Source organism: Gallus gallus, chromosome 2, assembly GCF_016699485.2.
Source record: "Gallus gallus isolate bGalGal1 chromosome 2, bGalGal1.mat.broiler.GRCg7b, whole genome shotgun sequence".
Lineage (NCBI taxonomy): Eukaryota > Metazoa > Chordata > Aves > Galliformes > Phasianidae > Gallus > Gallus gallus.
Genome location: NC_052533.1, coordinates 124301750 through 124325803, shown reverse-complemented (window position 1 = coordinate 124325803; position 24054 = coordinate 124301750). Strand labels below are relative to the sequence as shown.

The 24054-nt window shown below is 40.2% G+C and overlaps 1 protein-coding gene and 1 long non-coding RNA gene across 11 annotated transcripts; one reads left to right on the top strand and one right to left on the bottom strand.

Moving 5' to 3' along the window:
* Positions 1–10037: 10037 nt before the first annotated feature.
* LOC124417700 lies at positions 10038–14020 on the bottom strand. The gene is made up of 3 exons (XR_006938536.1): positions 13894–14020; positions 12366–12929; positions 10038–10569 (listed from the first exon to the last, which is right to left on the bottom strand). It is a non-coding gene; the product is annotated as an uncharacterized LOC124417700 (long non-coding RNA).
* Positions 14021–14103: 83 nt separating this feature from the next.
* Positions 14104–21288, top strand: C8orf88 (chromosome 8 open reading frame 88). Of its 10 annotated transcripts, none has more exons than XM_046937884.1 (6): positions 14104–14183; positions 15068–15160; positions 15896–15972; positions 18213–18294; positions 19063–19169; positions 21011–21288. In XM_046937884.1, exons 2-6 carry the CDS (start codon positions 15082–15084, stop codon positions 21047–21049), a joined length of 384 nt encoding a protein of 127 aa, XP_046793840.1. In that variant the 5' UTR covers positions 14104–14183; positions 15068–15081; the 3' UTR covers positions 21050–21288. The 10 variants fall into 10 exon arrangements, with proteins under 10 accessions (XP_046793840.1, XP_046793837.1, XP_040551743.1 ...); XM_046937881.1 differs by having other exon boundaries at positions 15893–15972; XM_040695809.2 differs by having other exon boundaries at positions 14104–14229.
* The last annotated feature ends 2766 nt before the right edge of the window (positions 21289–24054 follow it).

The following is a 24054-nucleotide window of genomic DNA, read 5'->3' as shown; positions in this document are numbered from 1 at the left end:
CTCAGAGTCATTTGTGTTTACTGTTGAAAAATAGATTATGAGCAATATTTGTTTTTTTCCTGATCTTTCAAATAGTGTATGTTTTCACAAAGCAGCAGCTTAATATCAAATGTTAGAAAATCCTTGTAGCTCACAACGTGCATTTGAAAAATAAATAGGTGAGCAGCAGCAAAAATGACCTGTCATGTTAGATCACTCTAAATGCCTTTTAAGATGTGGTGCAAATAAAGCACAGAATGCAACATGCCGTCTAATCGTTAGCAAGGTTTCTAAAAACACTTCTGAAATGTTTTCCTAAGCAAGCTTGTGAAACACAGCAGTAAAATTATTCAAAGATGGTTAAACTTGGGGGATGTATTTGCTATACTTGTGCTTTTAAAGTATGTATTTCATGCCTAAGTGGTAAAAAAGCTGATAAAAACTCAGAGCAAGCTGAAAGGCTGGATTCAAAGCCAAATTCTTAAGTTGAGGGCAAAACGCAATGAAATAAAATCAATTGCTATCTTCCATAGATAGGCGAGGAAGAGAGATTGTAGCTAGGAAGATAGTATCTAGGAAGAAATGCTAATGCATCCTAAAATGTCTACACTAGTTAATGTGCCAGTGGGATGGGGATGTTGGCTAGAAGATGAAACAATCTTTGCTTTTCTGCTCTACTGGGAGAGTCCTCAGGCTGAGAAGGCTAGCAAAGACACATTAAAATAAAGAAAAAGCTGCAAAAAGTAACTGGAAAATAAGAAGTACATATCAGAAAGACATGACATAGATTGCAAAGGAGTTTCAGGTTAGATGGGAGCTTTAGGCAAAACTGTTAGAGTAAGGGAAATAAAAATGCTGTATTGAGGTAATAGTGAAGTCAGAATGTCTCTCAGGAATAGGATAGATGTACTTAGACGTACCAGGAGAGGGAAAAGTCATAGCCTCATTCCCTATAATACTGATTCTAAGGTACTTTTGTTAGTTTCTGATGCCTCATCCTCTGACTGTAAGTTTTGGTGTGATTATTAGATTAATTTCTAGATGCATTAAAGATTACTGGAGATTTTTTTCCATTAGACCATCATGAAAAACAAAACCCGTTTGGACAAGACAATGAGATCTGGAATCAAATTGCAGAAGGTAGCGCTGATGTGGTGGCTTCCTTGCTGTGTACAGTATTTTCCTCTGTGAAGGCCTTTGCTGTATTATTGCTCTAACACTGAAACAATATTTTTCCCCTCAAATAATGTCAGGAGTTAAATAAAAAGCAATAAAGCCTGAATTCTAATGCTCATAAACCATCTTTTCCAGAGATATTGAAGGTCACCAAGGAATTCAGGGTGTGATTTCTGCATGAAAAAAATGCGCAGACAAGAGAATGAGTTATGATTTTGCTTGGTTTTCATAAACCTGTTTTTCTGTTTTGGGGGGATGGGTGGTTTGATTATTATTTTTGGCTCTTTTTCACTGTTCATGCCTTCCCCCCTGACAAAAAAAAAAAAAATCTGAGGTAAAGAGTTGCAAAACTTCAAACTTGCTTTGCTTTGCTCTTTTGGTATTTTGAGGCGAAAAAAAAAAAAGGTGGTCGGTCTTAACAGCTCAGCAGCACTGTCCTAATATCTACAATCTTGGATTATTTCAAGCAGGGAAGAAGTAGAGCACAGGAAAGAGCTGCTGAGGGCTAGGCTGGTGAAGCAGTGTTTGCCTTCTGGACCAGGTCGTGGATAGGCATCAGTGAGGCAGTAATGTTCAGGGGAAGCAGTTGGGATGAGACTGGACTACACAAGGTAACACTGCAGGAAAGAAAACATTTGTATGGAAAGAAGCTGTATGGGTTCTCACTTCTGGAATCAGTTGACTTTTTTTTTCTTCAAGTACTTCATGTAACTCTTCCTGCTTATTTTCCTTACGTGTGATTTTGGTTCACAATTGCAAGGATTGAGGTTTCCATTTCAAAAAACAAAACATGAAGATGCAGATCAGTGCTGAAGAAACTTGGATCGCTTAGCTCTTAGCAGTTGAAAATTGTAATCCTAACACTTCTGCAAGCTGGATGCTCACAGCATGCATGCTTCTCTTAGTAGCAAGGATTCTTTTCTTTCTAGCGAAGTTAAGAATACATTTGTTGTAGTAGCCATGTCAGCTTCAAGTGTTCCACTTGTTCAGCTTCCCATTTGCTTCTGTCACTGTACCGTGCTTCAGCAGCAGTGCTGCACTGTGAGCGACTGTGCTGCAGGCATATGGGGGGGAAAGCCTGGTAGAAAATAACTTCAGAGCTGCCTCCTTGGTTCAGATTTCCTTCTGTGATTTTGTCTGTACAGTTGATGTTTGTCAGATTGCATGGAGATGGAGGAACAAAAGGCTGAAGGTCAAGAGAAGAGGAATTTAATCCAGTTGGAGTCATTTGCAAGACTTCATTATGGTTATCTGAGCCAAGGAGAAAGATATCTAGATTCACTTTCTTACAGCTTTAATCACTAAGAGGCTTTTCTTTTAGAACAATGCAGCTACTTGTTAGCCTGAGGAGCTAGCAGCTCATCTTCTAGGCTCCCCTGGAAGCAGAGTGGATAGTTCTGCAAGGAGGCATCCCTGTATCACTTTCTCTGCTTTTACATTCAGCTGTAGGCATTTAGTGTTGGCTGCTTTTGGAGAAAGGACTTTGAGCTGAACAGACAGAATGACCAAGGTTGGAAAAGACCTCCAAGATCATACAGTCCAACTGTCCACCTACCACCAGAATTTCCCAACTGAACCATGCCCTGTAGTATAACATCGAAATGTTTACTGAACGCATTCAGGGATGGTGACTCCACTGCCTCTGTGAGCGGCCCATTCTTGTGCCTGACCATTCTTTCAGAGAAGAAATTCTTTCTGACATCCACCCTGAATCTCCCCTGGTGCAACTTCAGGTTGTTCCCTCTAGTCCTGTTGCCAGTTACATGGGAGAAGGGGCTGACACCCTACCCCCCCCAACCACAGCTTCCTTCCAGACAGTTGTAGAGAACGATAACGTCTCCCCTCAGCCTCCTTCAGACTGAACAATCCCAGCTCCCTCAGCTGCTCCTCATAAAACTTCTGCTGCAGACATACACCAGGGCCCTGATCTCTTCCTTGTAGTGAGGGGCCCAAAACTGAACATGGGACTCAAGGTGTGGCCTCACCAGCGCTGAGAACAGCGGGACTATCCTCTGTACTGTTTCCTTGCTCCTGCTGGCAACACTATTTCTGATACAAGCCAGGAGACCATAGGCTGCCTTCCTCTGTCCACCTGGACACACTGATGGCTCACGTTCAGATGAGTGCTGTCACGCTTAGGTCTGTTTCTTCTACAAAATCTTCCAGCCACTTTCGCCTAAGCCTGTAGCGTTGCCTGGAGTTGTTGTGGCCAAAGTGCAGGACCCAGCACTCAGTCTTGTTGAATTTCATCCCACTGGTCTCAGCCCAGCTATCCAGCCCGACCAGATCCCTCTATGGGGCCTTCGTACCCTCAGGCACATTGACACTTCCTGTCAGCTTGGTGTCATCTGTAAACTTACTGAGGGTGCACTCAATGTCCTCGTCCAGGTCACCAATAAAGATATTGAAGAGGGCAGGCCCAGTACCAACCCCTGGGGAACACCACTCATGACCAGTCACCAGCTGGATTTAACTCCATTCACCACCACTTTCTGGGCCCAGCCATCCAGCTAGTTCTTTATCCAGCAGAGCGTACCTACCTGTTCAAGCCACGGGCTGCCAGCTTCTCCAGGAGAACACTGTGGGAGACTGATCTTTGACCTGGACCTATACAGCCATTTTTATCATTCCTTTTTAAGAGATTATTAGCAAGAAACGTGTTCACCTAAATCTTGTTTATAAACATAACAGCTCTGTCAGCGTAATGGGTTGGAGATTGCTGATCTGGTGGGTTTAGTAAAATGATTGTCAAACGGTTTTATTAAGAACACTATAAACAATGGCTAAAAGACTAAGCTGGATGAGAAACACGATGGGTTCATAAAGTCAATTGTATGTTAAAGATTTATACAACAAAAGTGTACCTGGTTGTGAAAAAATAATTTATTTCTAAGTAAAAATAATGCTGTCTCTTTTTCATTGCTTTATATCAATTTGTAGTGATACGGCTGCAGTTCCAGCTTAAAGTTGAGCGTGTTTCCCATTGTCTAAAAAGCTGGGGGAAAGACAGAGCACTGAGGTTAGAAAAACACCTCAGAGGGCATGTTACTTATTTCTCTTGGAATATCTACTAGGGATAGTGATGTGTGAAGAAATTTCACGGCTGTTTTGAGTAGAAATGCTGTGAGAAAGAAAATGCTATTAGGCTTAGAGGTCCAGGCCTAAAGGCACAGCATGCCGCCTTCACAGTAAGACCAGGCTGAGTTTCTAGTATTCCCGAAGCAGCATTTTGAAGCTTTCTCTGGTATTTAATGAAGCCTCTTATGCACACATATATCTCTGTGTGACTGATATTACTACATGTAATATATCCCAGTCTCAAACTCATTAAATACTTGAAATTTTTGCCTATTTAAGAGATGCCTTTATAACATATCCATCAAAACGTATGACCATTTCAGAGAGAGAAAGCATAAAGCACCTTGAAGAAATGAATCTTTCATAAAACTCCTATTACATATCAACTTGAAAGGTACTGTGCGCTTCCTTAGAAGCTCTGCTAGCTTGGAGCCTCTACCCTGAGCAGGCTGCATGGCATGGCACCCCAAACATCCCCAGGTGAGCCAACAGAGTGCATGTAGGTCTTCAAGAGATCTGTGTTTGTATTGCTTTGAAAATGCAATCACCTCCCAAGTCTTTGCTTTAGAAACCTGAGTCTGCTAAACTGGCATTCTCTGATTTTTTCCCATCAAAAAATTACTGAGCCAACCCTAATCAGTGCTGAAGAGGGCTGTATGAGCCTACAGTGCTGCTTATAGCTTATGCACCTTTGTCATTTAGGACACAGAAAATGGTACTGTGCCCTTTAACATAAATGTGCAATACTGTTACTTTGCTGGGATGGTCCACGTACTGAAAAACGTGTTTTATGCATTTATATTTAACTTACATTTTTCATTCTCTAAGATTTAACTGTCTTTTATTTCTGTGGTGGTGATTATTATATCAAACATTCAAGAGCTGCAGCACCTGTGGAAGCGAGAGCCCTTTCTGAGATTTGAGCATGCTCGTGTATGTTCCCTGCATGTCCCACTTTACAAAGCTATGTAATGTTTACAAAACTATGTAATGTTATATTTAGATCCTCTAAGCTGGACATTTGGATGAAACGGAGTTAAGCAAAACTATGGAAAATACATGTGTGGTATAGAATAAATTACTTATCATAGCATACTGTGACATGGCTTAGATTTTGGCCATCTCTCTCTCACACACACACACACATACACATAAAAGGAGTTCTCATCATTGTTAGGCATTAATCTCTTCCTAAGTTTGTGTGCAGTCAGCCTTCTGTAGGCTCCAAGAAGACCATATGGCAGCCTTCAGTACCTGACGGGGCCTACAGGAAAGCTGGGGAGGGTCTTTTTATAAGGGCAGGTAGTGACAGGACTAGGAGAGGTGGCTTTAAACTGGAAGAGGGTACATTTAGAGTAGATATCAGGAAGAAATTCTTTACTGTGAGGGTGATGAGACACTGGAACAGGTTGCCCAGTGAGGCTGTGGATGGCCCCTTCCTGGAAGCATTCAAGGCCAGGCTGGATGGGGCTGTGAGTCAACCTGATCTAGTGAGAGATGTCCCTGCCTATAGCAGGGAGTTGGAACTAGGTGATCTCAAAGGTCCCTTCCAATCCAAACCATTCTATGATTCTTTACCAGCCCTGATAAAGTTAATAAAACATTCATCACTGTAAGCATCGCTTTGTATATACTATCTTATACAGGGATAGCGTGAGAACTGTCCCCAGATACATTAATTTTATCCTGATTAGAAAAACGCTGAAGTGGTCTCATTTACATATTGCTGAACAGACAAGATACTGTAGGTGCCCTGAAAAAATCACCAGCATCTACATTTCCATTCAAAATAGTTCCAGTTTTGTTCAGAACGTCTTGTCACCAGTAAAAGAACTGGTACAAAATAGGGCCCACTGCCTGGTCCTTGCAGCAAGTCAACATGTCACAAGGCTGATACTGAAGAAGACACAGACCTTACAAATGAGGTTTCTTTTCTTTTTTTCCAAATTTAAAAATATATAATATCACAGCTATTATTTATAGTAAAACCTCGGATGTGCAAACATACCATAAGTTATTTTGCAAAGGCAGAAATGGCCTAGTTATCACACCATATAGTTCTGCTAATAATGAGAATAAACCTTTTTTCTTCTTGGTTTTAAAGGAAAATACAGAAAAGGTAACCATTAAATACATTGTGATCTTAACATATTAAACACTATGCAGCCTTTCCATTTCAAATAAGATTAGAAATGGTCTGGAGATAAAGCAAAAGTTCCCACAATTCAATGTAATTGGAACTCCAAATTGAAAGCTTGGCATATAACCCATTTTGGGAAGTGAAAGCTTTCCAGTTCATACTCCTCCATCGTGAGTAAGAGAAGGAATACTGTTGCCTCATCTAATTCAGACTCTGTCAAATGAACTACTGGATTTTCCTACGCTTCTAGCATTAAGAAGACAGAGCAGGTTAAGTGTGGAGAACTCTTATCTTATGCTTCACTGAATGCAGAAAAATCAATGCTTCTGTCACGCACAGACAGCACAGCCCTGTGTTGTGTGACACTGCCCACTGCTGAGCCAGAGAAAGAGCCAGGCTAGAAGTCACAGTAGTTACAGTGCACTGATATGAGCAAGAGCTTGCAGCCCTGAAACAAAAGATATTACCACAAAACAATTTTTATCCTTGTTATGCCCAGAATAACTCATATATATACATGTATATATATACATACATTTAACACTGCAGTAAGTGTAGCAGACCATTGCTAATGCTGATTATTGAGAGCAGGCAAAGGAAGAAGAAAGTGATAAAATATCCTCATAGAGATTGAAATAGTGTATGCATATGCTCAGAGAAGGGACTGATTAAGAAACAGTATTTCCTACGTGACAGTGAGAACCTGATCTGATTTTTTTGATGTTTTCTTCTTATTTTTTGTAAGACAAATCTAAAGCGCCTTCAATTGTGCCAGTTAGAGGGCCATAAAAATACTCTGTTCATCCTCAATAATGTCAAAGACTTCAGGTTATCATTTTGCGGGCAGTGAACTTTTCCAGTGCACACACTCAGGACTGCTATATTCAACAAATCAAATTATTTTTGATGCCTGTGGTGGTTGTAGGGCTTCAGTTACAGAATATGTTTATTAGGCACCGCTTTTGCTTTCTGTGTTTTCAATTAAATCTATGTGTGGTTGATGAGACTGACAACGATTTTGTTTCTGACCTGCTCCTGTATTTGCTGTTCGGTGATTTCTGCTTTTCCCCTGCCTTTGCTAGTGTTTAAGGAGAGCAAAGTAACAGGATAAGGCTCAGAGTATATGGATGAAAAAATCTTGGCCAGAAGAACCTTCTGTACTGAGTTACATCACCAGCCTAAATTGATGGGTCCATTGCTACAATGAAGTGGCAAGATGAAGTGACTGATAGTAAGTAAAGGCTAAGTGTATCGGAGCATAAACTGTACAGTTTCTGTCTTCTGTTAGCTGGGTAATCTCCAGCAGGGAATGCCAAGCCTCACAGGGCATTAGTTTTTCCCTTACTGCACTCCAATGCTACACAGTATTCTACATTTGCAAAGCCTTCCCACTTCTGGTAATTAGCTCCTGTTGCAAGGAATCCCAGCCCAGGCAGGGAGTTGTTTCACTATCAAATTGCTGTTTCTACTAGAGAAAAGAAGGCTGCTAAATACTAGACTTTATTCCTCTTAGCTGTTATTTCTCAGATCTCTCCAACTTGGTTCTCTCAAGATAGTTTGCCTGCCAAGGGCTTTTAGTTCCAGGCAGTGAAGCACAGAATGATGTTTTTACATTTGCTGTCTTGGACAGCACACAGGACAGCCAGGTTATATCTGTGTTACTGGTAGGTACGTGCTCCAGAATCCATTTTAGGACAAGTCTGAGGCTCATCCCCCGCTTCTTTCTTGCCCTGCTTCCAGAGGGAATTGGAAGTGTAAATTAGAAAGAAGCTGCAGGGTGCTGCAGTAGTTCTCACTGTCCTTTTCCAAGATTAGAACATATCTGCTGGGTATGACATGATGCATTACCTGTCTTGGAGTATAAGCAAATACAGGTGCAGACAGAAAGGACTGGAAAGCACTTCTGTTGTACTGTGCTTTTAAAAACCTAAGACACACACACATAGAAAACCACAGAACCAGAGATGACAGCTTATATGAAACATCAGCATGTGCTGAAGTTACACTGACTGAGAGTTTGTCAGTGCATTAGATGTACACCACCACCTAGAAAAACAGAGTGAACTGATTTAAGACATATACTCACTTAAAAGCTATAGAAATATTAATCTCTTTGTCTTGTAAGTAAATGAAGATTTGAATAAGTCAGAAACTTCTGATTCCTTACAAGACAGCCCTACCTTACAAGTAGGAAAAGCTAAATAAGGTCAGGATTCTTTACTTTCCATACTTGGTAACTTCTATTTAGCCGTTTTACAAAAATATATTTTAGGATGACAAAGCAAATGTGATTTCCCAAGGTGTGTGACAGTGGATCATTATGAATGTCATTTTTACCCTCATATGTATATACACACATCTGAACACGTAACCGTTTTATTGTGTTGGAACTGTATTTCCTATTTGGTCCGTAAATAAAGCTGTCAACAATTTTAATAATTATTTTTCCCCACAGCTGCAACATAAATAGGTTATCTCAGTCCTGAGAAATATGAATGCATTGTTCTGATGGCTGTAATTTTTACATTAACTATGCTTTTGCACAACTGCTGAAAAAGGGATTCCTTGTATCACATCCAAATCTCTCTCTCTCTCTCTCTCTCTCTAAATAATTCTCATGGCCTTGACACTTTTGTCTCCATTTTACTGTATGTTGACTTATCAGGACAGGGTTGGGTGGCAATTGTTGAATCATGTTGTACAATCTCAATCTAAAGTGACTGTCTTAGTTATAAGACGTTATTTGAATTCCTGGTATTAAAACCTACGACAGTAATCTCAGTCGGTGTAAGAACTAAAACTAATTCCTATCAGTGAAATACTGGAAAGCAAAATTTTACATGCTATTGGAACATAAGCAGATTTCTCTTGAAGTTTCTTTTAAAATTCAGAGACTAACTCCACTTTCCCTACTAAGACAGGGAGCTGGGCTTGTTCAGCCTGGAGAAGAGAAGGCTGCTGGGTGACCTCATTGCAGCCTTCCAGTCCCTACAGGGAGCCTATAAACAAGAAGGGAGTAAACTCTTTGAAAGGGTAGATAATAGCAGGACAAGGGGAAATGGTTTTAAGTCAAAGGAGGGAAGATTTAGGTTGGATGTCAGGGGGAAGTTCTTTACTATGAATGGTAAGGTGCTGAAATGGGCTGCCCAGAGAGGCTGTAGATGCCCCGTTTCTGCAGGTGTTCAAGGCCAGGTTGGATGGGGCCCTGGGCAGCCTGGTCTAGCATTAAATGTGAAGGTTGGCAGCCCTGCCTGCAGCAAGGGGGTTGGAGCTTGATGATCCTTGAGGTCCCTTCCACCCCAAGCCATTCTATGATACTATGATTCTAAGATTCTATACGTAAAAAGGTCTTGTAATTAAGCTATGATAGATATATCAGATAGAAGAAGCTCAAAGGGAATCTATACAAATAACAGATGAAATTCTGGCCCAAACCTGGGTGGGGGGAGAGGGGAATGCAAAATTTTCACTAAATTAAGCCACAATTTCAAAATTCCATTCTCCCAAAGCAAATGGAACTCTTCCAGGATATTAGGAACTATGAAATGCTTAAGTCTATTTTCCTGTGCATATAGAAAAATACACAATATCTATCTATATCTAAACATATTCCATTAATCTCTCTACTACTAGGTGTCTCTGCACATAGACTTACAAAACTTTGTTCTGGAAACAACAGATGTGGATGAATTTTAATCCATTCATTCATTCTTAGTTGAAGATTTGCAGTACCACAAATTGAAATTTTCATATGTTTTTGTTAGTACAAAATAAGTAAACAAGAGATATATCCATAGACTGGAAGAAAATATCAAGATCTTCCTGCATACACAAAGGTTGTTAAGCCATTAACTGCAATCCAGCAGTCTTGCTTCTCTAGAATCCACTGTCCCATGGCATCTTCTTCCACATTACCCAAAGTGATTGTATCAAAATACAGCTCTGCATCTGAGATGTGCCCTCCACATGCTAGTTCCTTCAACAGATACACAGCTGAGCTTCCTAAAATCAAACAGGCAACTCTGAGAAGTGTGGAGCACCAGTGCTGGTCCTGGTAGTGACAACAGATGCTGATGTAAAACCTCTGTAACATAACAGATTCTATGGTTTCTATGGCATTTCTGCCTTTTCATCTTCCTGCCTGTAGATTTCGGGATCCTCTTCCTGAAGGAGTAACAGCAGGTAATTCTCAGAGCCTACAAAATAAGGTCAGCTGAAATTCCAATGCTCAGTGTCTGCAGTCGCTGAGAACATCCAGTTCATACAATCCTGAACGCACTGTTCAGTTTAGGTGCAGTAATTAAGTTTTATCATTCAGTACTGCCATCTCTCAGTGATAAAAGATGAGCAAGGCAGTCCTTTCCCAAAATAATGCTTGTTTAATTGGTATGTATCTTTTGTATATTTGTTTGTAAAATTATTTTCATGTGCCCTTTGGGGATTTAATGATATTTTTGTGATGACTTTGATCTGTGTTTTCCAGATTTTTTTCCACATTTACAGTGACTAGAAAATTGGAAGAAAAATCATAGAATCACAGAATGGCCTGGGTTGAAAAGGACCACAATGATCATCAAGTTTGAACCCCCCTGCTATGTGCACGGTGGCCAACCACCAGACCAGACTGCCCAGAGCCACATCCAGCCTGGCTAAATGTTGAGATTCTGTAAAAATTAATGGTCCCAGAAAATTAACTTTAAAGAAAAACTTAAAATCTTAATCCAAGAGAAGCATGAGTTGACAGAAGTAAAAGTTTTGTATGTGAAGAAAATATATTTTCATATATTAACATACTCGGTACAGTATTGTATACTCAGCATTCAAACCTGTTTTGGTTACATGTTTTGTAGGCACTAAGTGCACCAGTAAGTTCTTGCTTTTAATTTAACAGTTTCTCTCATCTGTAAGAATACAATTAATCATCGTTACTGATATTCTGAATTCTCAAATCTGTGAAAATCAGGAGAACATCTTTATAGTTAGTAGGTCAACTTCAGGAACAGACGGGTGTAAAAAAAAGCTTTTGCATTCTTTCTTTGTGCTAGTGACAAGGAAAATGCTGGTCTCAAGTCACTAGTTCAGCTGAAGTAGCCACTTCACCAAGGTACAACCAAAATATCAGTATGCACGCCTGTACATATACACACACATATTTGTCTTGTAGTGTTTTTTCTAGTGACTGACTAATGAACACATATGGCATTGGAAATGTTTTGATGCGTGATGAAGTTATTCTGAACGTGGCTTTAGAAAAAAAAAAATCTCTCCTAAACAAGGGCTGCTGCATAAATCACAAACACACAATGCAAGTAGCCTGATTACACCTGGTGCACAACTGAATGACAAATTACACAGAAGAGGTCTTTTAAAATTTGCAACTACAAGTCTGCCCTCCAGGCTAACCCGAGTCCTTTCATTTCAGCACAACATCATCACTTTGCTACTAAGTGCCATTCATTTGGAAGATAATGTAAAATTACAGTTACATGCTCATTTGGATGTGCAATTGCTCATTTTTACACACGCAGTACGGAGACCATTTTTCATTAGTACTTTATGCTTTCCTGAACTGTATCTAGTAAAAAGAGTAAATGTGATTGTATGACTCTCAAATCTAGACTTCAGGAGCACAAAAAGTATGTTAAAAAAAGGAAAGAAATCTATTAGTTCACCAAAAAGATATTTTTGTTGTTGTTTTCCATTTAGATTTGAATTTTGCTCATCCATCAATGAAAGCTGTAATATTTCTATTTTGCTTTATATAATCCTTGACTAAGGATATAATATGTAATCCCTAACTAAGGATTGATTATATACTGGTTCTTCAAATTATTTGTATCATGCATTTGAGAGATCGCTGGCCGATCAACACATAATGCAAGAACATAAATAACATCAAATGAAGCAGAAATTTCTGCAAGGGTGGAACCAGCACCAGGGAAACTGGGAGGCAGCTGATAAAGTGGACAAAGCAACTTATGTTTCCACTTACCGCAGTCAGAAGCAGGATTCTCTGTAAGCAAACTAAGTGGTGGCTTAAGACAGCAGGTTGCTGGGCTCTGTGAAATGGCTGTGGTCCAGTGCTCCCTCTGCCTGTGCCAGAATGCTGGAAAGCTGGCCTTACCACTACTGCTAGCACTGCCAAGTCAGGGTGGCAGTGTGTGAGGTGATAACTATTCCTGCTGGGATGATCAGCACCTCAAAAAACTGCCATTACCAGCACTAATATTCCCATCTTCCCAGCAGGACCAGACGCACATTATCTGGCACACTCAATTTCTCTCCAGTTCGTACCCCATTTCTGCCCCTGCCCTCTTATCCTTCATGTGTTAATGGCAGCAGTTCAGCCCACAGCCTTTGTAAAATATACCAGTACAGCTTTTACTGTTTAATTCATTCTTAGCACATCTAAACCTACAAAAATACTAGAATGACATGCGAAACTACATCACTATATGTAATGTCCTTTTGATATGTCAACCACAAGAAGAGCTGTGTTGATCGTATGGAAGCATTCTGCTGCACCTGACACAGTTCTTTCAAATCTGCAACAGCCCTGTGGGAAAAAAAAATAAAATGCAGCTGTATCTTGGTTGACCCATTGACTTTCCTGTCAGGAGCTGTTCTGGAGTAGCAGCAGACATGTAATATTTATGTGCACTTACATATTAATAATTAATAACCAGCACTGGTTTAGCTAAGGGAGAAGGTTGATCTGGATAGGGAAGTAACTGTTTTACATGATAATCCTGGGAGAATAGATGACATGGGCCAGAAGAAACATGATACGTCTGAATATAAAGTAATTATACACTTGGGAGAGATGACTACAAACCATACTTTAAATGGCAGGAAGCGGGTTAGCAGGTTTGAAGAGGTGCTACACCCATTTAAGAATGTGATGGTGCACTGTAGAGCAGGAATCTAACCGGAAGGTGGTGTGTTAGGAGAAAACACTACGGGACTGTGACACCTATATCTATTAGCCTCCATCTCAGGAACAGCATCCTACTTTGCACATCTGACTTAAGGCAAACAACTCAGAGATGGCAGTGAAGAAAAAGCAGGATGCTTGGTGGAGCAAAAAAAAGTCTTTACAGGTGAAAATTAGTATTGTTAATCTTAACATGAATAATAAAATACTCCCTATTCAAGTACTTGGTGTTTATGTAATCAAGCTGTGTATGTGATTCTGAACCCCTAGAGTCAGAGTAAGTGTTAAGAAAATTATTCACTAAAATAATTTAAAGATTTAAGAAGGATTTTAAATTAATGTTGCAAACTTAAGTAATATAAATCGGGTGATGACCTGGAATCTAAGAAACTAACATCAGCTAATTCTGATCTGTCTGCCTCCTTGCGAGGTAGCAGAGCTGATGCCACGCTGTAAGAGAAACACGTTTTAATTCCAAGGCAGGACATGGCCATGTGTGAGTGAGCAGCAGGCGGCTGTTCCCTTGTGCCACACACGGTGTGGTTGGGCAGGCTGGCAGGGCTGCTTTCCAGTTCCCAAACCGCACCTGAGTGCTCTCTCAGGCCTGTGGGTTTTCTTCTTCACTGAGGAGGACTGTACCGGGGGAGGCCTCACGGGTGTGTACAAAAGTCACTCGCTTTCTCCTTGTTTCTGCGGTAAGGCCCCCAAAGAAACACGGCTGCGCTTTGTAGGACGGGTATCTACGAGGCAGCTCGGGGCACGGTCCCGCCGGGCACGGCGCGGGCAGGCGCTCAGCGACCGTTCAACGGCTGCGGTGAAGGCCCGGCTGCGGGCGGGCGGGACTCGGGCGGCCGTCGGGCAGGGAGGCGGTTGGAGGTGGGCAGCGGGATCCCGATGGCCCACAGGGGGCCGGGGGGAGGTGGTGAGCGGCGGGTGACGGGTGGGAGACGGGGAGGTGCGCCGGGCTGCGCGGTGGGCTGCGCTGGAAGGCCTGCGCTGCAACAGGTGCCCTGGAGTAACGCTCCCTCTTGGAGGCAAGCGCCCTCAGCTGCTAAGGCCAATCTTGCTCTGCTTTTCCTGATACCTCAAAGATAGAATACTATCTGAATGCCGGTTAGGCTGGTTGCCTTGTGAAGATCTCATGTAGCCTCATCCTTATACCTAGGGGACTTAAGAAGGACAAAATTAAGCTGTTTTAACACCAAAACTGATCTCGCCCCTTCCCAGGTTGCCCTCTCTTAGAGTTTCCTAATTTGCTTTGTGACTGGTTTGGTGGGCACCCTGCTCTTGGAAATTTAGGGGCAAGGAGGAGAATGGGATGTTTGTCCTCACTACATGTGATCTTGTTTTGATGTACAGGAGAATGCTTTCTAGCAATGTTTGCTTCATTTTAGAAACTACCAGCACACATATGTTATTTATGGTCAGGATACAGGGGAAAGCTTGTGTTTTCTTTTTCCACCTTCTGATGCAGAAGATGTCAGTACTGCATTGCTTTGTGTGCATTTAGTATCTACAGCCTTAAGTAAGCATTCCTAATCTGGATAAAATGAAATTTATCTTCCAAGTCAGTGGTCTTAGCTCATTCTGCAGGAGTTTTTGTTGCTGCTCTTATCTACCTATCTATCTTTTATTTTCTTGAGTTGAGAAGGGAGTAACACAGGGGAGTTCCTAGTTTTGTTAGTATCTCTAGTTTCAACTCATGAACTTGAGTTTCCTGTGAATTTATTTACTTATTCATCCTGCTACTTTATTTAAAGAGTGGCGCTTCAAAATGCTAAAGGGAGCTCAGCAGTTCGTTGGCAAGTCCCTCCAACCAGCACTACCTGTGTCCCATTTGTCTTCTAAACAAGGTGAGTAGCTCGCTAAACCAGAACTTCAGTTTCCTTTAAGGAGATGAGAAGGGTTATGCAAGGTTTATTAGAGCTTTACAATTAATTTATTCAAGCTACAGAGATGTATGGCTTTGCGTTGGTCTGTCTACATCATCTCTGTGATGAAATCTAAATTGGAACTGCATCAGGTTTTCTGGTTTTGTATCTGTAATTCTGGCAAACTGTAGGAAACTAGATGAGGCCTCTGTTAAATTTGGATTCTTGGGTTAGTTGACTACTTCTGTTGAAAACATTAGAAGTGCGTAATTTAACGGGCAGATTATTGTTCAGTTTTACTGCATTGTTATCAAGCCTTCATACAAGTTGGTGAAAAAACAAATACAAGAAAAACGCACCAAATGCAGTGTTTATATCAGGTGCATTGTTTGTTTGTTTGTTTTAAACCTGTTTATGCGTTCTGGGTGTTACATTACTGAAGCTGTTAATAAGTTGGAAATCTGTAACAGCCAGAGAAACAATGCCAGCATCACCAATGCAGAAACTAAGTAGTTTTTTGTATTGTGCTAAAATTCATGGAAGAAATGGAAAATTGGTTCTATGGTGAGTTAGAGCTTTTAATGTGGGAATAAATAAATTCCTGTATAATCTCTTTGCAGTTGAATTTCAGTAATGCCTTGGAGGCAAGTATCACAAATAAAAATACAGATTATATTTACAGGACTTTTATTTTAATGTTTTCTCTTATCTTACCAGCATCAGAAGTTGCTTTCAACTTTCAGACTGAATTACCTAGCAATGCTCAAGTATGTTTGCAGAGTAAGGTTGACTGGGTGAGTACTGAGTAAATACTAAAGGACGAAGCTGATGAAGGTGTGTGTTACAGCATGCCTTTTAATGAAGTTCAGAGGAATCTTAGTGTTTCCCAATGAAAAGTGGTATTTCCAGCTAACACTGTTCTTAGATCTGGGTGTTATTAACTAGAAGTGTCAAAAAGAAGTGTGAGTTTCCAATCAGATGTATAATAATGGAGGCATTTTGTTTAGAGGACCTTAACAGTGTTTCCACTCTGCAAAGAGGAAGAAAATCAAACTCTAGTCAATTTTCAAGCAGTTAGGTAACTGTGAACAGCCTGATTTAAAATTTAAATGATTAACTGTTTTAAAAAATCAAACATTAGCCGATTAAAAACTTAGTTGAGGCATGTAGCCTGTGGAAAACGTTCAGGTATTCATGAGGTAGTACTGAAGCTTGAGCCTCCTCTATGACTGCTAGTGGCAAAAAAGCCTAGTTGTGAAATTACCTTTTCCTTTGTTACAGGCAAAATGATGTTCAGGGAGTGTAAGTGCCTGAGAATCCAGATAAAGCTTCTCCTGGATTTTGCAGAGTGAATAATTTAAAGCAAAGTATTCTTTTTATTCCTTCATGTTATACAAAGCAGTTTTGAAAGAAAAGATTTGGAGAGTGCTGAGTCCCCTACCTCATCTAATGAATATAGAAGGAAAGGCCTGACAGGGCTCCAGCAGTCAGTTTTAACTTGCAACTTAAGTGTAATGTAAAAATGAACCTCTGAGTTTCAAAAATAATGCACTGCTCTAGGACTGTTCTTTATAGATTAATTCCATTCTCTTAGATGCATTTCAGATGCGAGCATGTAAAAGACTCTTTTTTTCATGTGGTGATTCTCCAATATTTAGGTTTTGAATTGAAAACCACGCATACCAAAAATTGTGATATTAGAAAGTGGTTGGCAGAGTGCTGTGATGCCAGTGGTGCAGGAGGAAATGTTGTGGTGACAAAGTCTCACACATTACTGTAAATTGTTGTGGCTTTGAAAATGTGTTAATACGCCTTCCTTTGCTGTACTTGGAAGGAGCTTTTTAAATAGCTAAGATTTGCCATGACTGTTCAGATATCAGAAAGCAGTTAGAATTAGCAGCATGATTCTCTGTTAACTTAATCCTCCTAAATCCCAGATCTTTCAGGTTTTTTTTTCCTCTGGAAGTTTTAGACAAATCAGGGAAAGGTAACTGTCAACTACAGACAGTGGAAGTATGAGCAGGGTAACGCTAGAAATATTCTACCACTTCATAATTCTTATCTCTGGCTGCAATGTGCTTAGCACCCCATGAAAGCTACTAGTGCAGTTAAAATACAAAGTATTGGCTGCTATCTTTTTCCAGAAAATAAATCTTCCCTGCTTTTTACAAATGCAGTTCTTTGAGAGAATGTGAAAGAATTTTATTTTATTTTTAGAGGGGAGTTGGGAGATTTATCTTAAGATGAACAATCAATGCAGAGAAGTTTAAGATGAAGTGGTATATATGATGTTAAGTAAGGTTTTGGGGGGTTTCTTTTATCTTGGGTTATAAAAAGAAGTGCTTTCCAAAATTTCCAGTCCTTCCTGCTTCCTCCGTTCTCCCCTGCCTTCCCCATCTGCCTCAGAATGAGATTGAAATTCCTTGGCCAAACCCCTGTGGAACTTTCCAGGAAGCAGAACAAATTTTGGGGGGAAAACTGCTTCCATACTTTCCAAAATACTGATTTAAAGGATTTTTTAGCCAGATGGAAATCAGTGTTGCACTGTAAATCTTGGATCTTGATGCTTATGAAACGTGTCATAGAATCCTGGAATCATAGAATTGCTCAGGTTGGAAAAGACCTTCAAGATCATCGAGTCCAACCGCAACCTAACCGTACTACCCTAACTCTAACAACCCTCCACTAAATCATAAAGTGTGGGAATACAGATCTCTCATTCCGTGTTAAGGAAAGTCTTTTGTCCTCCTCCTATTATTCTCCAGATGCTGGCAGTGTTTAGGTTAGATAAAGCAGAAAGAGTTGTTGTTGTGTTGTTTCTAAAAACCAGCAGTAGCACTGTAAAATCCTGTCTAAATGATTGCTGTTTCAAACGTGCATATTCCTTCTAATACTTGTACTGCTCTGTAGGTAGTTGAACTGTTCCCTTATTATATATAACCAGTAGTAACAAATGTTTTACAAATTAAAGTGAAATCTCTCAGACATTTTACTTGACCCCTATTCCTGTTAACAGTTTCGCTCTCTATTTTAGTTATCTGAAGTGACTGAAATGAAGATCTTAACTCAAAACACAGTGCCTCTTCAACCCAAACAGGAATTGGATGCGAAAAAAGGTAACACATTGTAGGCAGATCTTTGTCAGATTTGTGTTTTCTAGGTAGAAGACAAATGAATTTTGAAGGGATGTGGGCTACACAGCGGGTTTGTTTTTAATTATTATTTGAGAGTTTTGTTTCCTTTCTGTAACGCAGTTTCAGAGCAATGTGAAACATTACTGTTTTTCACATAACATTCCATGTGCGTGTAAACGTTTGCCACAAGTGAGCTGAGAAACCTGCAGTGGTGGAGTACTGAGACTGAAGTTTTATTTGTCTTGTAGAAAAATGCCACTTTTGTGTGAGTTATGAAGAGACTGTCTTCCAGGGTTCCAAGACCAATTAGTGGCATTTCCTTATTGAACAAATCACAGGGAGTCCATAGCGTAAAATTGGATTCATTTTTTCCATTCTTTTGTATTAAAAAAAGCAAACCCTTAACAGCTTGGAATAGTCTAATGTATTTACTAAGTCAGTGTGACAGAATTAAAGTGAGGTGCTTTGTTATTTATTATAAGTGTACAAGATAAGACTGAAATCAGTACGGTTTTTAATACTGATTTGTATATAAAAGCAGAACTTCTATCTAGAATCATTGGATTACCAAGATTGGAAAAAACCTCCACGATCATCTATTCCAACCATATTTCCACCAATATTTCCCCACTAAACCATGTCCTTTACTACAATTGAGTCCCTCTTTGATAAGAAGACAGATCAGTCCTCTGCATTCTCAACTCGGGAGCATTAAGCATCAACATTGAGCTTAATTATGTGTATTTACAGAAAGGATCAAATACAGCAGAGATTTCCTCTTGGAGCTTTCAAGCGTTTCTCTCTCTCAAAAGAAGCCAGAGTTTCTGCCTGACCATCCAATTGTACTTGAAAAACCAGTAAGTGTATTTTTAATTTCAAGGGAAGCTATCAAAAAACACGGATGGAGGTTTCTACTAGCCATCTGATACAAAACATTTTTCTTCAGACTACCCTGCTAAGTCAATGAAAGCTTTCCAAATGTAGAGTCTACATGAAATCATAGTGCAGTGTAATGTTGGACTTTTACCTTAATCCCTGCTTTGCCTTTTCAAAATCAAAGAGAGTAATCTTGAAGGTTTGGCTTGGACAAGTTCTGATTTCAGTGTTTGTGCATCATTGTCCACTATAAAAAGTGTATTAATGAACTTCATGTAGTTTGTGTTATCATTATTTCTCATCCATGCATCTGCAAAATGCATATTCTGTACTTCATGATAGAAATATATGATGAATATGAAGGATGTCCAATGGTGCCACTGCAACCTTGGAGAAGAAATAATCCTCAAATACCTGGTATACCAAGAATAAATAACCATGGTTTGCATTCCACTGCCCACGTGTGGGGAAACATTCCTGGTATGAAACCAGCCTGCATCCTACTGTGCCAGCATTGGTGGCATCGAGGTGCAGTTCTTCAGAGTTCTTACCAGAAGTGTGTCCAGATGAATATTGTCTTAGCCACATCTCAAGACTGTTCTAAACTTTTCAAAGCTCTATTCTTTGGAAAAACAAAGTTATGTATGACAGTATCTGGTCTTCTTGATTTGATGTTTTACATCTTCCTGTTCTGTTTGTCTTCAAGTTAAAGTAAGGTTTCGAGGTTTTTGTTGTTTGAAAGCCTGCTTCCAGATCGGAAGGTTCCAGCTCTTGAATTTCAAGATTTTTTTCCCCCCTCTCTTTCTGTCCTTTGAGTTTCTAAGGGAGGGTGTATATTTATTTTTAGTTTGGTAGTCTGGGGGGAGGTGGGAATTGCATCTTCTTAGTTAAATTATTATTATTTTTCTCAGTAAGAAAAGAGTGTTACAGCTTTAAAACCAGAGTGCAAATACTTTTTTTTTTTTTAAGTGTTTATGCCTGGTTTAAAAAAAAAAGTTAAAAATGCAACTGGAAAAATAACCTTTTTCTGCATTGTCACAGCTGGATTAAGACAGATTTACCCATAGCCTTTCAGTAGTCTGTTGTGAATTTTTGATCTTGAGAAATTAATTTTTAGTATGGCAGTCGCTTCCTTTTAAATAGCAGTCCTGGACAGCATTCTCATTTCTGGGGCAAGCTGTTAGGGGGTGACAGGGAAAGAGGTCTTATATGTTTGCATGAATACTTAGAAAACTCAGACATCTTTAGAAGGTAAACTAAAGAATGAAGTACTCAGAAAGGTTTTTGTGCCAGTTCTTTCGTAAGTTCAACTGCGGTGTGTTGAGGCATAAAATTCCCAAGCAGTACCTTATTCCTATTAAGGGCAATGGAAATTTGGCTATTAAAGACATTTAAATGTCAAAAAAAAAACTCTTGCTTGAAAACATACGATATCAATTTTGATAACACATGCTCTTACATAGTTATGTTCATAGATAAAGGAGGACCCATGCAGAAATTGAAGGGGAAGACTGAGCATTAAAATTGCTTATGGCATAGCTAAATTCCAAGTAATCAACTTAGTGGGAAAATACAGTGAAAGCTGGTGTAAGCCAGGGTGGGGTGCATGAGTTTGTTTTGGGGCAGGAGAGTTTGTATATGCAGGAAGATGGTGTAAGTACATCATTATACTGTTTTTAGAAATAAGATTATGTTACTGATTATAGTGCCTGCTTTTATGATCTTTGCTCTGTGTTAGTAGAAAAGGCTTATAAGCAGACCTATGGAAACTTGGTTTAAACGACCTCTTGTCACTGAAGTAACTTGAAGGCTTGTCTTGCAGGAAAACAGCAACCCTTTTGTTGACATCTGCAAGAAGTGACAGGTAGCTTGGAAGATGAGAAATCCATCAGTGAAGGAGCTATGTATAATGTAGACCTTCAAGATTTCTAAAGGTACTTGGGTGCCTACATATGAACACAGGAGCTTACAAAGTCTATAGAAATACCAATTTCTATCTGTAATTTCCTGAATGCTTCAGAAGGCAAACTACTTTGTAGTACCTGAGATGGTAGTACAATTGCAGTGAAAATAAATCATTTTACAGTTTGGTGTGACTGATTTTTGTTTGTTTGTTTTCTTTGAATAGGCTGCACTACATAGCATTACTGTTTGTTTGACTGTAAACTTTAAACCAGTACTTGACTGAGGCCTCTTGTTTGCTCCTTTCTTACCGGTAATAATGGAACAAAAAAACACTATTAAATCTCAAATGTGTCAGGATATGTGCTCCTACAGGTTTTTTTTTTTCTTTTTTTTTCCTCTCTTCTCTTGAAATCTCCCTGTTCACAAAACGTGAGAGGTGACTAACCATTGCATTTCTCAGAGCTCTTTGTAAATAACTGTCCAGTGCTCTTCACTTTTCTAAGTGGAAACAGTGGGCAACATTAAGAAACAATACCACTTTTCATTGCTTGTCTTACCCTGGTAAAGTGTATGCCAATACATAGTGGATGTTGTAATTTATTTTTGTTCAGATAGAATAGTGTTTAGAAGAGAAAGCACAAGTTTGAGTATTTCTTGGCAACAACTTTCAGTTGACAAGCATCAATAATAGTTATTTTGTACAAATGTAATCATTTTCAATACCCGAGTTCAGACCTAAAATAACATGCTTTGGGTGGTGAAGGCGAGTTTTCAGCCTCTGTGGCAAAAGGTAGCAGGAGCAAATCAGATTATGTTGAATAGTAATTAGAACAGTGCAGAAAACTTTCAAGTTGACCTTCACAGATACTGGGTTTTTTCCTGCAACTGTGCTAATAAACATATCATTTGAATGCCATTTTTGTTTATTTTTGGCAGTGGTTGGTCAATCAAAATTAGCTTGCAAGTATATTCTATTTGTATACTGCTTGCAGGTGTGGTGGTTTCACATCAGCAGGTACGTAAGCTCCAACACACCCCTTTCTCACTGTCCCTCCTCAAAAGGACAAGAGGAGTAAATACTATGAGGTTGGGATGGGTTGAGATAAGGACAAGAGAATCACTCTCAAATTACTGTTGTGGGCAAAGCAGACTTAGCACAGGGAGATTAATTTATTACCTATTGCTAACAGACTAGAGAAGTGGGAAACAAAAGCAGGCACACCTGCCCCCTGTCCACTCTTTTTTTACCTTCCTCTGAGCAGGAATGGGAGCTGCAGTCAGTCCATAATGCTTTGTCTCTGTTGTTCCTTCATTGTTGCTCTCTGCCCCTGTTCCAGGGTGGCATCCCTCCCACAGGCTGCTGTCCTTCCTGAACGAATCCTTCTTGGGTGGCTTCCCAAAGGCTGCAGCTCTTCAAGTATTGCTCCAGTATGGCTCTGTACCATGGAGCTCATCATTCAGGAGCAGACTGTTCCAGCACAAAGCCCCACTGGCAGCAGCTCCCTCAGACCTCCTGCTCCACCATGAGCTGCACAGACCTCCGCTCCACAGGCTGCAGCTCTGGCCCCAGAGCTTGCTCTTGCAGAGGCTCTCTGCAGGCTGTAGCCTTCTTCAAACTACATCTCCCTGCTGTGCTGTGGGTTCTCTGTGGGGCTACATGTGGAAATCTGCTCTGTGTGGTGCACCATGGGCTGCAGAGGAACAACCTGTTCTACCATGGGCAAGATTCTCCTAGGCTGCAAGAAACTTCTGCTCAGCTTCTGGAGCACCTCCTGCCCTCCTTCTGCACTGATGACAATGGCTGGAGGCCTATTTCTCTCACATTTCTCACTTGTCTTTCCCAGCTGCTGCTGTGCAGCAGGTTTTCCCAACCAGCCTTGCTCATGGCTCAGCTCTGGCCAGCAGTAGATCCCTTTCAGAGCCGCCCGGACCTGGCTCTTACCTGACATGGGGTAGCTGTTCAGCTCTGCTCACAGAAGCCAACTGTGCTACTAAAATCTTGCCACATAAACCTCATGCAGTAACTAATGTTGAAGAGAAAAATCTTCTTTGTGTATGCATTTGTTTTTCATCACTGGGAGTCTTAGAGCTTGGTTGATCATTTTCCCCATTATGTGTTGGAGACAATTCCATTGTATTGCTCTCTCAAAACTCTTAAGTGATACACACAGTTTTTATGATTCATGCAAGTGTTTGTTTAGTAGCAAACAAGAGGAGAATTTCCATTAGGAGGATGTGTGACATCTACTAGAATGACTTTCTCTGCTCCAGCACCTCTAAGCAGATAATTTCTTAAAACTGGAAAAACACAATAAACCTGACTGCAGCAGTATCATGTGTCACTGTATTTTTTTTATTGCTAGGTCAGTAGTAGCAAGAAAATACAAAGTACACCAGATGGACCTTGTGGCATAGTAAAAAAAGTCAGCTCGATCTAAGGGAAAACGAATGGTTCGTCTTTTACTTTGCTAAAGACAAGAAAGATTTAAACTTTTCACTCATCTCTCATCTCAAGAGTGTAATGTGGATGTTAGGATGCCCTTTAAGTAGATGTGTAGCTGGATCACATATTTCTGTGTTTATAATAGTATCTGTGCCATTAAAGGAGGATATGACCTGTTTCTGTTTTATTCTTAAATAACAGCGATGAAGGAGCTAGGGGTGAAAAGAAAGCTGCAGCTGATACTAATTCAGTATGGAAAAGCCTTGGATTAAAGTATTAAAAGCATTTAATTTTGCTGAGATACTGAAAGATCTAGAGGTGAAATTTGGATCTGTTGTGCATGCCTAAGTTTAGATGTCTGATGTCACTTGAGACATACAGGATAGTTGAAGCAGTTGCATGGGGCTGGCATGTGTGACACACAACCTACAGGAAGCTTGTGTTCTGAGCTGGGAGCTAGAGGCAAGTTGGTGTATCCTGTAGAGTATCTCACAGGTTCTAGATGCCTCTGTTTAAGT